Genomic DNA, 15,561 nt, shown 5'->3' on the forward strand with positions numbered 1-15,561 from the left:
GCTACAGAACCTTTTTTTTCCAGAGTGAATTGCCATTTAAATGAAAAGACTTGATTTAATAAACAAAAATTCACAAGAAGAACTGTTCATCTTGAAACCAAATGAGGAATATTTCGTAGTCGTGCATTTTGCCCGGTTAGAGTGTGTATATTGAATGCGTGTTTTTCCCGTACACGGACTCTGTGGTTCAAGATGTGCGAGCGGATACAGTACTTCTACCATCCCACTACATTCTTCCCAACAGTTTGAAATAAGAGTTGCTCTATCCGATTGTGTCGTGGTCGGCAGTGAGGATAAAGACAAGCATTGTGCAACGTCTACTTTTTATCTATTACACGACACGGCAGTACTGCTAATAATGCTGTACCTGTACTTTCAAAGTTACAAAATGTACATACTGTATCTAACTAACTAAACCAAACCACGATATCATTACGTGAGACGGTCAGTGGCGACCTTGCTATACAACAACAGCCGCCGAAACACACACACTTTGAGGGATGTGGCATGGTGGGCCAGAAACCGCCAGTTACAGTATCAGGAAAAACACCCACACTGTCAAAAGGTATAGGTAAATAAATATGCGCGAGCAGTTTGATCATAGAGCAGTAGTTTATATAGGGACCCAGACCGAACGATTTAAGAAAAAACAGAGACTTGTTTGTTTAAAGTTAAAAAGAAATGAGCTCTAGAACACGAAAACTAAAAAAATCAAACAGTCACTCTACTATGATAAGCACCATAGGAAAAATTCTACGCTCAATTTCTTAGTTCAGTTCCCATTCTTCTCCTTCCAAGACGTCACATCATGTACATTTAGCACCAAATCCGCGAGGCTAACAACCTTCCTTCCGTTTACAGAGACTCGATGCCCATTTTTCTCCCAGTTCTCGTACTCTGCATATCCGTTCTCTGATTGCACATACACCGACTGGCCTTTTTTCAGGATAGCCTTCGCGAGAATCACCTTGTCTGGCGTTTCGAACCCTTCCGTGCCTTTTCGACACCAAGTGAACGCAACCCGTTCCGGCTCGACCGCGGTTATGATGGCTGACTCCCACCGGAAACGTGAAGATCAGAAGCATCGATAAATTTGCTCTTCCAAGAGTTCATGTAGACGCCGCGCCACGATTGTAATTTCCGGTAGTAAGCCATCCTCCAAGGGTTGGCGTCATTTCGTAGGTTTCTCTGTGGCAGTGTGGAACGTGTTACGTGGTTATGCTTTTAAAATGAATAGCAATACTTCGTTCTGTTACAAAATGCATCATTTTACAAAAAAGCTACTCCGGAGTAGCTTTTCTGGCCGCGAATCGCGGGAAACGGCACATTCTCTCATATAACGTCACGTGACGTGCATGCGTGCGTTATCTTAGCGCGCTCACTTAGCGTTCACATTCGCCGCGTATTCAGAGTTCAGGCGCTTTTTCAGTTTCGTATACTAAGTACCCTCAATCTCAGTGTAATTCCTACAGTAAATCCTAAAGCGTTTTCTTTTCACCACACTTCTTTTCCTATTTTGACTGGTTTGTGTTAGTCAACTGCCATAAGAAAATGTCTATCGTTCTTTACGAGTACGTATGCAACAGATGAAAATGTGCACGTAGCTTGCGCACTGCAGTCGTTAGTGTTTTGTCCGTAAGCCGTTAGGTGGATTGCCGCCATCAAAAGGCGGTGCCGCCGAGTTAGTGCTTAACACGGGGCTTTAGTACTATGGCAGGGTGGGACTGTTCCCACGGCAGGCTATTCTCCAGTGACGAAGGCATTTTGCCAATGTAACGCTACAACTTACAGCTGTCGGATAACGGTGTCCTTTAAGCCCCAACACAGCACACACGTTAAGTCTAGAGACTTACATATTTCGGTATTTTATTAAGAAAAATGTCCTCTTGAAAGCCGTAGCAACGGCTGGACAAGCGCATAGCAGTCCACAAGTTGAGTCCGAATTTTTGTACGGCACTTGCTCTGGCGGATTGAAAACGCTCTTTTCTTCAAGGGACATTCATACTGCGAGATCAAAAACCTAGGTTTGTTGTCTAACTTATGACGGTCCGTCACGGTCGCCACCGTACGTTGGGCGGTTCTACAAAAGCCACCTGCCAGCTTTTTAGTTATGTAATACAACCTTCTATTAATTGTGTAATAAGTGAGCGAAATCAGTGAACACGAGATTACAGACTTCCACATGCCATGTAAAGCGATCGGTAACGGCGGACCCGCTAAACGAAACCGAATTGTTTTGATTCGGTGTAAATGTGGTTAATGCGGGAGCAGCGTGTGACGGAGTAGAAGAATTATGTCGGATAAACTGCATTAGTGGATCCTGAGGCATGGACGTTGTTGGTGCAAACGGGCACCGTTAACTGGAATGCGTAACGGTTCGCTTGCCTACGACCGGACTATTCGGTGGCTATAAAGACCGGTATATCCGCTGCAGTGTCGCCTTCATTCCACACATTTGGGTCAGAAAAATTCCCAACCCTTGTGTGCCACAAAACGCTGCGATCAGGGCATTCATGGTAATGGACGTGGATGAGTTATGGTCCGAGATGTTGATCAGTAAAAGCAGCCAAGGAAGTCCCAGTAAAGCACACAGTACGGCGCAACGGCGCAGCGATGTCGTAAGAAAAGCGCCGTCAGGCTTACCAGAGACGACTGGCGACTTCGTCCAAGCAATTCCTGAAACGTAGGTGCAATAATTCACACTGCTCTACCACAATTAAGTGCCGCTGTCTTACGCATTGCAACAAGGGCGAACACAATAAAATTCCCAGCCAAAACAGCACAAATCGGCACCACAACGGTTAGGTAAAACCGTTGTGGAGAATAAACCGAATCCAACCAACACCTGCGACAGCAATCGTTTTGGTAGTACATAACTGTTTGTTCGTATATCTTTACACTTCTACACTTACGATTTCACCAAGCCATAACCGTAACCAAAGCGGTCGATTATTAAGTTTATGCCAACAATGGTGAACGGTACAATCCAGCACATGATTCCGGAGAAAAGTTGGAAATGTTTTACAGGCACCGGTGGTCGGTTAGCTACGAAGGCTCTGGCTAGAAGATACCCCTCTGCAGCTAACCAGGCAAAGGAGACCAAGAAGAACCAGTGCAGGAAAACACCGGTGACCAGGCAGAGCTGTCGCATTTCCATGCGATCAATTCCACATAAGAAAGTTAAGTAGGTTAGTATGAGTGCTAATGAAAGATTGACCAGCACAAAGTCTTTGTCCGTCGACTCATTTTTGAAGGGAAGCCTTCGCTCGCGTTTAAACATTCTGCAATTTACCAATTATTCTACCGTAATGCTAAAGAAGTATCCGTTTCACGGAAAAACAACAAGTGAAAATCTCACCTTATAATTGTTGTAACGATGATAACGATAGCCAGAGCAGTTATGGAGAGTCCTAACGCAAAATGGGAGAATAGTGTTAAAATTTTATGCGTAGATTCAGCAACATTCAGGAGTCCGCTGACGTCAACTAAAATGCCGAAGCTGGTCAAGTGGTCGCAATAACATGCTGCGAAACCGTTGTGTTCGATCCTAGTTATGCAGCCTTTGGTGCTCCACGCTCCAAAACCATTATTGATGTCAGCATTCCAAAATGCACAGAAGTATTTTAGGGATGGTTGCTAAAAATATAGAAGGGTTCGACCTGCGCCCAAAAACCCATACTATACTCGTACTAGCAGAACAGTCGGGAACTTACAAAGTTAATTATTCTAAATCGCACTATAACCGGCTCGGTCCATCTTAACTGCGAGCTGTGGATGGATAAACTGGCACCTGTGACCCAGGATGATAACGCCAACCTTCTTCGTGTGCCGTTGACTGCACCGAAAGAATCGTCGACGGAGATGGTTGACGCTTCGTAGATGCTTGGGGATATTTCGTACCAAACTCGTACATCCTCGGTTTCTGTAATATAACACTCACTATACAACTTTTTAGCTATACACATACTGTAGTAGTAAAGTTGGCAATTCACCGGAAAGATTTTTCATCTGATTGACCAGCACTTCCGGTAGCCTTATATTAGTTGCGAATGAAATGTTTCTGTAAGAGCTGCGTGTAGTCGTGATTAGATTGATCTGTGCAGTTTCTGTGGACTCAGTACCAATTATCCACGTTGCATTTGACACGCGCGACACTATGATGGAATAGTCGTCTGTCGAAGCGGAAATTACTGCGTCGCTGTGGTTGGTAATAAATCTGCTATACCGTGCAATTCGGTCACGCACGCGCATTAGGCGGTTAACGATGCCGCTTTTTGTTTGTTCTTCTGCGATATCAGTTTGCGGAACAATGTTGATCAACTGGAATAGTTCAAGTATCAGTTGCAGCGCAGATGAATGACTAGCGATTGTTATGTTCTCCAGTTGGACGAAAGCCGTTTCCAGCGTAGTCAGCTTCGAAGTGAATTGGATGATGCATCCGATTTATACAGATGCTCCAGATGGGCGAGCGTGGAGTTCAAAAGCGCTACCATAACGGTTTCTTCGGCTGGGATACTGTTATTACTGCTGTGTGCTGTGGGCTTCGAAGTCGACGAAGTGTGATCATTATCGGATACGTTCGTTGCGGACCGGTTTGGAATTCCCCGAAACACGGCAAACTGGCCGAAATAGTAGCACTGACACGCAAACACACTTACCCTCTCCATATCCCAGTTGATAAATGTAAGCGGGTTGGACGGAGATCGCTGACAGCCCTTTTCAAAGGTCCACTTCGAACCCCCGCTGTCATCGGTTTCACCGTAGTGACCGCACATGTACTGAGAGGTCGTGTTGGTTAAGTTGACCCCTGCTGGGTCAACTGGTATTCGGTACACGGCCATCTCAATTCCCGGTTCTGTAAAGCGGTATGGAATTGCGCTGTTGTTTATGGTTAGCTTAACCCTGACGAGGTCTACGGTGATAACTGGCGACACGATCTCGAGCTGATCAAAACTTCCTTTTAGGACAATGTTCTCAGCCACGGCCTTGTACAAGGCGGTGGGGCGTTCAGCAGTTATCCGGAAATAGGCATCTGCTACGGGGTAGGCGGTTTCATTGCAATGTTCGCACTGCGCTTTGTCTACGCAAAATTTAACTGAAAACATTCACTTAATTTGCATTCGAATTTTGAATTTAAACACAGAAGTACACACCTATCTGGGCGGTAAGATCGGCGAAGACGATCGATCGCAGAAAGATGATTGATTTCGTTAACTCATAAAATGTAACCGAATCCATTTTGAAGTTATAGTTTTTTATTGCCGGCAGTGATCCTAATTCCACTGGTAGTACTATGTTGCTGTCGCTAAACTTTATCCTTCTCGAAATATTCGTATAAGACGAGGACAAGTTCGCAGACAGAAAAATAAAATTTGGTCGGCATAGCCAAGTCGCCTCCCCATTCGGCACCACTGATTCAAAAGAACTGGAGGAATGCATCGCAATATCACTCACTGATATCTTCTTCGTGATCATTGCAGGCAATCGCAGAAACTCCGTGCAGGTGCCATTGTCTTTCTCCATTTGCACCAAATGTTCAAGAGGAATTCGCGGATCGGATCCGATGAACGACAATCCCATAACCGCGTGACATAAGATGTCTACAGAGACCCAGGAAGAATTGTTGGCAGCATTCAGTAAGGCAGCAGGAAATTCTGGTAGTTTGGGTAGCTTCTCAATGTAAAATTCCCACGTTCCATTGAACAAGGTAGACCAGATGTAGTCTAACTTGACAGTGGGATCAATGAGTGCTTCAACTTTTTCAGATCTCTCCCTTCCCGAATGTCGCCCAGTATTGCCGTGAGTATTATAATCCACGATGGATTCCGTCCAATCTCTAGGATAGAATTCGGACGTGTTAAAGCTCAGTTGTCTGGCGCCACCAACGTTGACTGCAAACCGTTTGTGACGCGATCCGGTTGCTTTTCTAAATCCAATTGGGTCCGTGTCTGTTTTGTCGAGCGGGTTCATGTCCTCAGCTGATAGTTTAGTAGAGCTTGTTGCCGACACGGCTTTCCTGATCTGAATAGTAGTTTTATCGGGCACCCAGAATTCATCATTGCTGCTGACAGTAAAACCACAGTGTAGATAGATTATACAACAGGCGCCAGTGAACTGAAGCATTCTCATAAATTCATGAATGGGGTTGCGTTTAAGTTTAACCGAAAAACATGAAGGTCACGTTCAGTGCCAAGGCGTTGGCCGTCGACAAGCAACCACAAGCATATTTTGCTGCCAATTGACTTATTGGAATCTGCGTTGGAACAAAAAGTTATATTATTTTTAAGGTTGTAATGCAGCATTAGCGCACTGGTTGAATGGCTTAATCGCAATGTGGATACTCGCATCGCTATATCTATATTCGGTTTTTGTGTCGCAACAGTAAACCTTGTTACGAGCGTTTGGGCACGCTTGGGTCGTTTATTGCATCTCTCCTTTATTGCTACGCTTGAGTCGTTTATTGACTGAATCGTTTATTGCTTATTTAGTCAGTCATTGAGTGGCTTAGTTCTTGAATCAAGAATACTGGTGCACTTCACAATCACAAACAAGTTATAAACCGTATTGTTTCCGCGGAAAGTTTACTGGAAAGTTCATAGTCCGTTTGAAGGGCCCGAGTATATTCGCATTCCCAAATATAATATTTGGACTGTCATCTACCTAGAGCAGGTAAAAAGTTTAACGGCTTTGTATTTGTAGTGTGCCTACTCGAATAAGTTCAATGACGTACGTACATGGCAGCACTGAATCCATATACGTATAGCCGGTATAGGTAACACAGCATCGGTAATACTTGGGGTATTTTAAAGGAACTGCAGGACCGACAATGGAGTTGTCCTTATAGTTTATCAAAAAATGCCTCATCTCTTTCGCGCGGCCAGTTACATGAACAAGCGAATCATACTTCAACACGAGTAACGATACTAATGCGTACTGCATCAACCACTTTAGTACACCATGTGGCAATCAATATAACCAAATGAACTGTAAATGAACTCTATAGCAGCAAGTCTCATCTCGTGCACCATAGAAAACCAGAAACTTCATAATATGATGGCGAAACAAAAGTGGAATGCCTATATGCAATGGGTTAAGAAACGATGAGAGGTCACAAGCCATTGACGTCGGCACTGGGTCGTTGCATGTTCTTCCAGGCGATGTGCCGCTGTATCACAGCACAATCCATGCTACACTGCCAAGGAAATGACGGCTCACATCGCGACCAGCTATCCGTTTCGGTGTCGTAGCACTCGGTTCTCTTAGGGCCATCCGAAATTCCACTCCACCCAGCCACAGCGTACAACTTGTCTTCCAGTCGCACAAGCCCAGTGCTCCATCTTCGAACATGCATAGACCCTGATGAAAATTGCGTTTCTGAATAAGTAATAGTATTCAAAGGCTTATCTCTAGGGAAGAAGTACTAGTAAATTAATAATTACAGCAAATTTAGCTTCAACAAATCACAGCGCGCATGGACCCTGATTTAAAAGTGCGTTTTCGAAGAAGTAATAGTGAACACAGCACATTCACTTACGCTTGGAATGCCATTGATTTGTCTGGACGTTGTATGCCTCCACACAGCTGACATTGTCATGGCTAATGTTACAACCCCCTAAGAAACAATAACCATAATTACGGTACCTCCCTTCTGCTATGATGCAAGATTCCAAGGTCAACTCACCAACAACATAGATGAGCCCGTCCGGGCCAACACATGCCCGACAACCAAAGCGCCCCGTCGGCATCGGCGCCAGCTCCTCCCAGACGTTGCGAGCTGGGTCGTAGCAATACGCCGCCGTGGCTGCACGGTGACTTGCGTTGCGCGAAGGCCAGTACATCCCTCCAACCACATACAACCGGCCGTCATATGCTACCGTGGCACTGCCATGCAGCAATGTCGGCATCTTGGCTTTCGCGATCAACTGGCGGTGTTCTTCGTCGAAAGCATACATCGCCCGGTCGCCTCCCATTACGTAGATACGATCGTGGATTGCGGCTAGACAGGCATCTCGGACAGAAAATTTACCCACGTTCGTCCACTGATCCACGCTGGCATCGTACATGTACAGACGGCAAGGGTCCTCTTGACCAATCGCATCGACCAACACGTAGATTCGCAACCGACCGTCTTTCACCATATACAGCATAGGACCGCCCCAACTGCCTGGTGGAACTGCGCATGGCACGCTCCAAATGCTGGGCGTCAGCGGATCAAGACAGTACAACTCGGCAGCGTTCTTGTGCTCCGCGAATTTTTTTTGCGTGTCGTAGCCCCTCAGAAAAACGATCACAGGCTCTGCAATTCACAACGCGTACTTCGCTATTTTTTATATTCCGGTCACTTTGAGTGAATGGTTTCATCTTCCAATCACCGGTCACTGGTACGACCGCACATGTTTCGCACTACATGAATAGCTGCTGATCCCACAACTTGTTTTTTATTTTGCCATATTTACGCTTCAGATTTAATGAGAGAGGTCGTTTTTATGAAAGCTAACCATTTCTGTGAATTTTGTTTTGTTAGGATATTTTGCTACCTGGTGACCGGAATACGGAACTGTATAGTTAAAGTGACCGGAATATGAAAAAAGCGAAGTACAGATTAAGTTTCGTTCTTCTTCGCAACACAGTAAAAAACCTGTAAACATACATGACCTCTCTTCTTTTATGGAACAACTTGGGAATCAGTTAAAACCAAACGTGGTCATTGACGTAACGAGCGTGAGACCAAAGAATTTTCTGTTAGTCGCAGAATAGTACTCGTACATCGAGTAGGGTACATGAATCAAGTAAACTGCGTTTTGAGGGCATCTTCCGCAGCGGTAGATGGAGACGCTTATGGCACTTTATGCTGCACAGCGACCATTTTAAATTAATGAAGCGTTGCTGAATGAATGATGTATAAAACTGTCCATGCTTGCTGTCCGCTGATTTAGGGCTATTAAAGTAGGGCCACTATTACTCGTACCTATTAGAAGCCCAGAAGATTCTAGTAACGAGGAAGCTATACGATAGGGCAATTATATTGTACAAGCCTCCTCTCCTGTAAAGTACCCCCCATCCCCACCTGTTAGCAGTTTTAAAAATTCAGAAACCGAGCGTTTTTAGTTCGAATTATCTTAACTCTCTGCATTCGCTATATACTGAATGTATCCCAGTACATGAAACGTTGTTACTCCACGCACTGTTACTTACGATAAGAGCTGCGCACTCGGCTTGGGGCGTCAGCCACAGAAAAGACCGCTTGTTGAACATGTTGACCGGCAGGAGTGTCGGACAGCGAAGCCAGGTATTCAGCAGCCAACAAGGGCGTACGGATACGCCGGACCAAATCCACGGCACAGCGCGCCCGTTGTGGCAGGGAATGGCCCAGCCAGCGGACAACAGCGTCTGCCACTTGCTGCTCCTTCTCCGCATTGAGCTCCTCAGAAGCAATCAGCTGCTTCAACTGTAATGTTAACGAACAGGAAGCAATACTTGCAGCTTGATCCCATGTACGGTAAAACCACAGAACACACCTCAGCGACATCCAGCTCCAGAAAATCCTGCGACTGGGCGATGCTGACGAAATGCTCTAGGGCGAAGGCCTGACACGCTTCCTTCAAGGTCGTACTTGACATCTGCTGCGCTTCACGGTAGAGGCTTAACCAGTTGGCTAGGTTTAAATTCTTCCGGAGAAAGAGCTGGCAGATGTCCGCGATCTGCCGCATCTCCAGCAGATCCGCTGCCTGCAGAAGCAGGAGCGCGTTACTGCTGCTGCTAACGGAGACCTCGCAGGAATACATATAGTCAATCAACCTGCAACGCACCATTCAGTGCGGTATATGGCTATTGAAATGCCAGCATCTCCACTCACTGTTGCAGGATGTCGTGGGGAACATTATGCAGCTGGATAGTGTTCTGTTGGGACTCCTTCGACTGGGAGCGCAGCATGCGTCGGAACCAGCCGCTGCGTGCCATCAGCACGTTGCGGTGACAAGGAATCGCCTCTGCCGGCTTCTCTGGATCCACCGCACCTCGAACCGCTACATCACAAAAATCGTGACGCGCATCTTGCAGTCCCAGCAAAAACTCGGTTCCGTCGAGTTTCGGCAGAGTCGAATTGTCGGACAATCGCAGCCGTTTGCGGGTAGATCCTGAAGTACATGGCGCGATTCCCGCCATATTCCCGATGCAGCCTTATGGAGCACTCGGTTTTTAAGGTTGTTTGTTTAGAAAAAACTGATTAATTTGGTTGAACGACCTGCAACGAGCTGTCATGTCTACCGCAAATATGATGCCATATCTGATGTGTGACTTACCTATGTAATTAATCCAGCCAGTCAATATGTCCAACAAAATTCCCAGCACAGAGCTCTATAAAAAAATGAGCGCAGTTCCCACCTTCCCAGATAATAACCAACTTGCTCAGCGCAAATTCCAGTTTTTCAGATGACAAACATCACTATGAAATACCTGAATAAAAATCAGAGTCAAACTGGGCACAGTGGGTCTGCAAGTTTTTATTTCATGAAACGGCCCTTGAGCGGTTGTTATTTACCAGCCGAAACTGCCACCATGGTTCCGCCAGTGGCAGCTACGTGAATAACTCAAATTCCAGAATGCGCTTCGGATCCTAACTCTTTGGTTCGATTCTAAGTTTGTGCCATAAGTGGTTTAGCCTCTCTTCGTGTTTCCCGGTGAACGATTGCATTATGTACACTGATTACAAATCAATGCAATCTGATAATCTAGTATGAAGTGAAATGCCGCAACCGTTTTGGGCACTTTGTCAGGAAAGAGCAAACTTGTTACCGACGAAAGATTTTGATTGTCTTTTATAGCCCTAAAATGGCAATGTGTGAAGTCGTATTGTTGACATACCTTCGGTGTATGAATTTATGTAATTTATTTAATTTTATTTAATAAACAAAACTATTTGATAGTCAGTTGCATGAAGGCCGTATGTATCATGGCACAACAAGCAAGATTTGGCCAGCGACTCAGTTCACCTGAGTAGCGGTAGTGCTTGTGCACTATTGTTACATCACGCAGTAGTCGTATTAATAGAATTTAATAAGATTCTGAAGCTCGCCAAACACGCGACTGATACTTTGCCATGGTCAATGCAGTGACCAGTTCCCAGGTAAGCCACAATCATAGGCATAACCGCCATAACCAAAACGTAAACAACAACTATGTGACCTTTAGAAATACACGCGAGATCATTCTAAGCCTTTACACTTTGCATGCTTTGTTTTCCATGCCTCCAGATGTAAATCATGAAGTTTGAGATCAGCAAATTCAACATTCCGACCTCCGTTCAAGCTAATCCGATGCAGTCCACCCTCCAAAGCAGTGTCGTAATATCCAAAGTTTCCCAACGAGGTGATTAACACCAGCTGGTCCTTCTGCAAGATATGCTCCGCCAGAATCACTGTGTCTATCGGAGCGACAGCTTCCGAGCCGCCTTTACACCAACTAAAAACCGCTTCCTGTTCGTGGGCCTTGGTTATTCGGGCTGGCTTCCAAAACCCGGAGCCAGGCACCAGCACAAACACCTGGGCTCCCGCACGTAACCCATGCTGTCCTTTTCGACGCTGCGCGGGGAACGGAAGCACCGGCTTTACTTTGGCACTGTGGTAAACGAACAAGTTCAACAACTCCGGTACAGTCAGCAGGCCGCTCTACAAAATGAGCCATCACATGACAGACAAAATTACACTTCTACCGCGTTAACGCCCATGTACCTTACTGGGACCTTCAGCCAGTTCGGTATTTGTCAGCAGCGGAAATCGTACAAGGAATAACGCGGCGCCCAACATCTGGCGACGGTTAGCGCCGGAGTCATTCAGGCCGTTACGAATGCAAGCGGCCGTTGCCCACCTACAACAATACTAAAGCGATGAATGTTGTCTAAGCGGTTCACCATGTGTGGCTACCAGTTCTGACCAGCTGACCATGCGCGTAGCTTGACTAGACACATTATCGGAAGCTGCTCATTCTATTTCTAAACCTCATTTTAGTTTTGTTTTTTCTTCCGTTCTTACGGGACGTCGTGCGGCCGGCAGGGGATAAAAGGTGGCAGTGACAGCTGCCACTGGCAACTGCCACCGGCAGTGGCATTTGCCACTACGCATTCTGGCAAGCGATAAAACGTGGCAACTGCCAAAAATTGAAAATTCAAAATCAGCGAAAGACGATTCTGTCAAACAACGATAAGTTCCATGTATAGGGAGAATCTTGTATTCTCCCAGATCGACTCTATAGAATTTATCCATGGACCCCTCAACCGGAGTCGTGTGCCCGCGCCTTCCAATGCAGCAAGCGCAGCTATCACAGAATACAGTCATAACACCCAGAATCAGTTCCGCTCAAGACCGAAACACGGTCGGTGCGACACTGCGACGGTATTCTAAAAGCGTCCTTTCACATAAGATCAGCCAGTTCCGGCAAACCTTGGATAACACATGACACATCCTGAACGTCTATTGAATAAACTGACTGTTCTATCGCCTGTAGATAAACGCGGTTTAAAACAAGCATGTTTTACGACGGTGATGTGTCATAAAAAACCAAACGAAAAGTTAACAAAGTCGTTGTGTATCGTTCAAAATTTTGGTTCGCTGCTGTACTTAAACTGATACGAGCGCTTAAAGCTGCTGGTACATACAATTATATAAAAATACCTAATATCCGTTCAACACGAACGCTGTAGTCGAGTGTGCAAATCTCTATAAATACTTCGTAGTGAATAAATTCTGAAAATCATTCGAAGGCACAATCAGAGCCACTGCCGCAGTGGACGCGTTGCAAACCGAAGCGCCTTTGTTAACTGGTGAATGGGGCACTTGTGACGGTGGCCGCATTGGCGTACAAGGGACACACGACTCCGGGTGAAGTGTTCATGGATAAGTTCTATAGCGTCGATCTAGGAAAATGCAAAGATTCTCCCTATAGACCTTATCCTTGGATGGCAGAATCGTCTCTAGCTGATTCTGAATTATTGGCAGTTGCCATGTTCTATCGCTTGCCAGAACGCATAGTGGCAAATGCCACTGCCGGTGGCATTTGCCAGTGGCAGGTGCCACTGCCACCTTTTATCCCCTGCCCGTGCGGCCTGCGATCTAGCCGCAGAGTTAACTGGTGTTTCTCGATTCTGCTGATCGTAATCATAGCTGCGTCGTGACCTCGCATCCTTTTCCAACCTGAACAGTCGTTTGCTCTTTGGAAGCGCTGTATAAGCAATTCCAGTTGAGATGCTTTAAGAGCATCGCTTTAATATTTTGCATGTTACGAACCTGTATTTCCGAGGTTTAGTTTCCGAAATCTCTGACGCTTTCCGAAATTTAGAATTCAGCCAGGCTGTTTTATGTAACCGATACCATTTCGTAGACGCAATATTACAATAATAAACGCTTGACAACAAGAACTAATTATACAAAAAGGCGAAGATTCAGCCGCCTAGGCGCCTAGAAGGTCTCACATTCTGTCAACGCTTAGGTTACCTTTCAACAGCCAAATAAATAACGTGCTCCTCCGCCGACAGCGTATCGCGCTGCAAAATCTTTGTCAGCGCATCCAGAGAGATCTCCGGGAATTCATTCGACTGCAGGATGAAAGTAGTTTTCGCATCCACGATAGCCATACATTGCTCCACGATGCTGGCAGCATGCCAACCACAAGCCTACCAACAGAACCCATTTTCGCTATTCTGCACAGTGCCCACAGGGATGCTTTATAAAACGACAGTCGTGCCTGTTTTAAAGTGGCCACACAGTTGTCAGCGTTTAAATGGCTCGTGATGAAGGTAGAGCAAATAACTGCCATCTGCGACAGATCGTATTTGATGGCACACCCCATGGTCGCAAAAGCGTTGTCAGTGGTGAGTTGATCAACCGCGTCCGTGTATATGAACCTGCAAGATGGTGAAAATAGGTCACAGTAAAACAGATGATATAATGTTAAAGTTTTTCGGATTCAGGAACAAAAGTTACGTATAGAACGCCAAGAAGTAGGTCAAAAGGTAGCGCCCGGTATAATACGAGTAGGTAAAAAAAACGATGGAGACCAACGCACCTGAGCATATTGGCAAAGGCGTCTGGATGAATATCGGGAATTTCGATGATGGCATCTCTACATTTTTTTGGCAGCCTTCCGTAGAACATCGCGCGGAACACGGTGCTGCGCAGGCTCAAGACTAGTCTAAAAATTGTACAACATCAGTAATCATGACGACCCATAATTAGCAACTGCGAACGACCGACTACGTCTGAGCTTATCTGCTAGTGGGGTGTCTTACTTGTGGGCGGGGAAACTTTCCGTATTCCCAAAGTCATGTCCCACTGCGAAGCGCACATCGCTCAGTTCTCCACTGGCGAAAGTTTGCTTCCACAGTTTCATGAAGCCACATGTTCGATCAGGGACACACTGTTGGCTCTCTGGTGTAGCTGGTTTCGTAGACATGGCTGGGTATTTCAACGACCGGCTTATTAATGAAAAGTGAAGAAAAAGATTCGAAAATCAAAAATTAGATGGACGTACGTCTTACATACAGATATGAGAAAAAAGTCATTTACTGTGTTGGAATTCACACAAGGATTAAGAAAAATGAGATCCTTACTGAAACGTTCAATGCATACTCGCAATTATTGCCAATGTGTTTCCTGCTCCTAACGTAACCAAACTACAAACCGATCAAATCGTGGGGAAATAGTTCATTCATCCCATGGGCAGTGGTGCTACTCACCATACACAACGGACAGAACTCAAGCGGACGCTGGGCAGTCTGACCTAAAACCTACAATACACCTATTTGACCCAGAACCTGCTTCTATGTGACCTGTGTCCGGAATACTGACATTGTTAGGTCACGATCCGGCTGTCAACTATACGCACAGTCGTATCGTTTAAACGCCATTTGTTTTTTGTGCATAATCCGCAGTAGACAGCGGCTGCCAGACTGGTAACGTGTGTCATCACAATGGAGGCGACTTCCTATGTTTAGGCAGCACCCATAGGCGGCGGAATTATCGAGCGAGCGACGGTAGCATAAGCTGGACTGCTCTGTTTACTTTTCAACTGTTTCTCTTTCAGGCCATGCTGAGGTATAGAAAATCCGGACATAAAAATGGCATTCGGAGCGACGGTGGCAATTTATCTGTGTTGTTTTAACTGTAAGCCCATTTGTTTTTGAAAACGTGATTTGCATCAGACGCTTTGCAGATATCGTACATCGGCGATGTCAGCAAGCGTAAAGTTGTTGATGGTTTATGCCTTTATGGTCGCCTAAGACTAAAAGGAAAAATCTTGTAATCGTAACAGATAGACTGACCGCTTCCGGTCAATCTATCTATTACACAACTTTACAACTTTCAAGACTGCTCACATTGTCGACTTAACAACGGACCCTACGGGAACCACAACAGAACTGTCTATTGGTACATAAACTATTTACAACACAAGCCAGTTCTCATAAGCACAGACGAACTTATATCAAGAACTAGTCGATTGCTTTTGAGTGCTGAAACTCTTAACATTAGGTGAACTAACAACACTTAAAACCTAACGCCATTCGTTAAC

General features: G+C 45.5%; 2 protein-coding genes across 2 annotated transcripts in view; both read right to left on the reverse strand.

Moving 5' to 3' along the window:
• Positions 1–15,561, reverse strand: part of LOC129595281 (serine/threonine-protein kinase fray2-like) — a 90,810-nt gene that overhangs the window by 64,385 nt on the left and 10,864 nt on the right. The window lies entirely within an intron of this gene.
• LOC129595303 (kelch-like protein 21) lies at positions 1,910–10,164 on the reverse strand. The gene is made up of 11 exons (XM_055492260.1): positions 9,857–10,164; positions 9,519–9,798; positions 9,196–9,448; positions 7,682–8,296; positions 4,760–5,080; positions 4,659–4,715; positions 3,714–3,922; positions 3,359–3,636; positions 2,913–3,281; positions 2,736–2,845; positions 1,910–2,676 (listed from the first exon to the last, which is right to left on the reverse strand). The coding sequence occupies exons 1-11, from the start codon at positions 10,162–10,164 to the stop codon at positions 2,408–2,410; spliced, it is 3,069 nt and encodes a 1,022-aa protein (XP_055348235.1). The 3' UTR covers positions 1,910–2,407.

This window comes from Paramacrobiotus metropolitanus, unplaced genomic scaffold, assembly GCF_019649055.1.
Source record: "Paramacrobiotus metropolitanus isolate TYO unplaced genomic scaffold, Prichtersi_v1.0 Parri_scaffold0000076, whole genome shotgun sequence".
Classification (NCBI taxonomy): Eukaryota; Metazoa; Tardigrada; class Eutardigrada; order Parachela; family Macrobiotidae; genus Paramacrobiotus; species Paramacrobiotus metropolitanus.

What these genes read in the sequence shown, in the direction of transcription:
- LOC129595303 (XM_055492260.1), bottom strand. Translation starts at nt 10,164, where the DNA reads ATGGCGGGAATCGCGCCATGTACTTCAGGATCTACCCGCAAACGGCTG. An exon ending in TGGAGCTGGATGTCGCTGAG is followed by an intron (nt 9,449 to 9,518) that starts GTGTGTTCTGTG and finishes TTAACATTACAG; the next exon opens with TTGAAGCAGCTGATTGCTTC. An exon ending in GTACATGTGCGGTCACTACG is followed by an intron (nt 4,716 to 4,759) that starts GTGAAACCGATG and finishes ACCTTTGAAAAG; the next exon opens with GGCTGTCAGCGATCTCCGTC.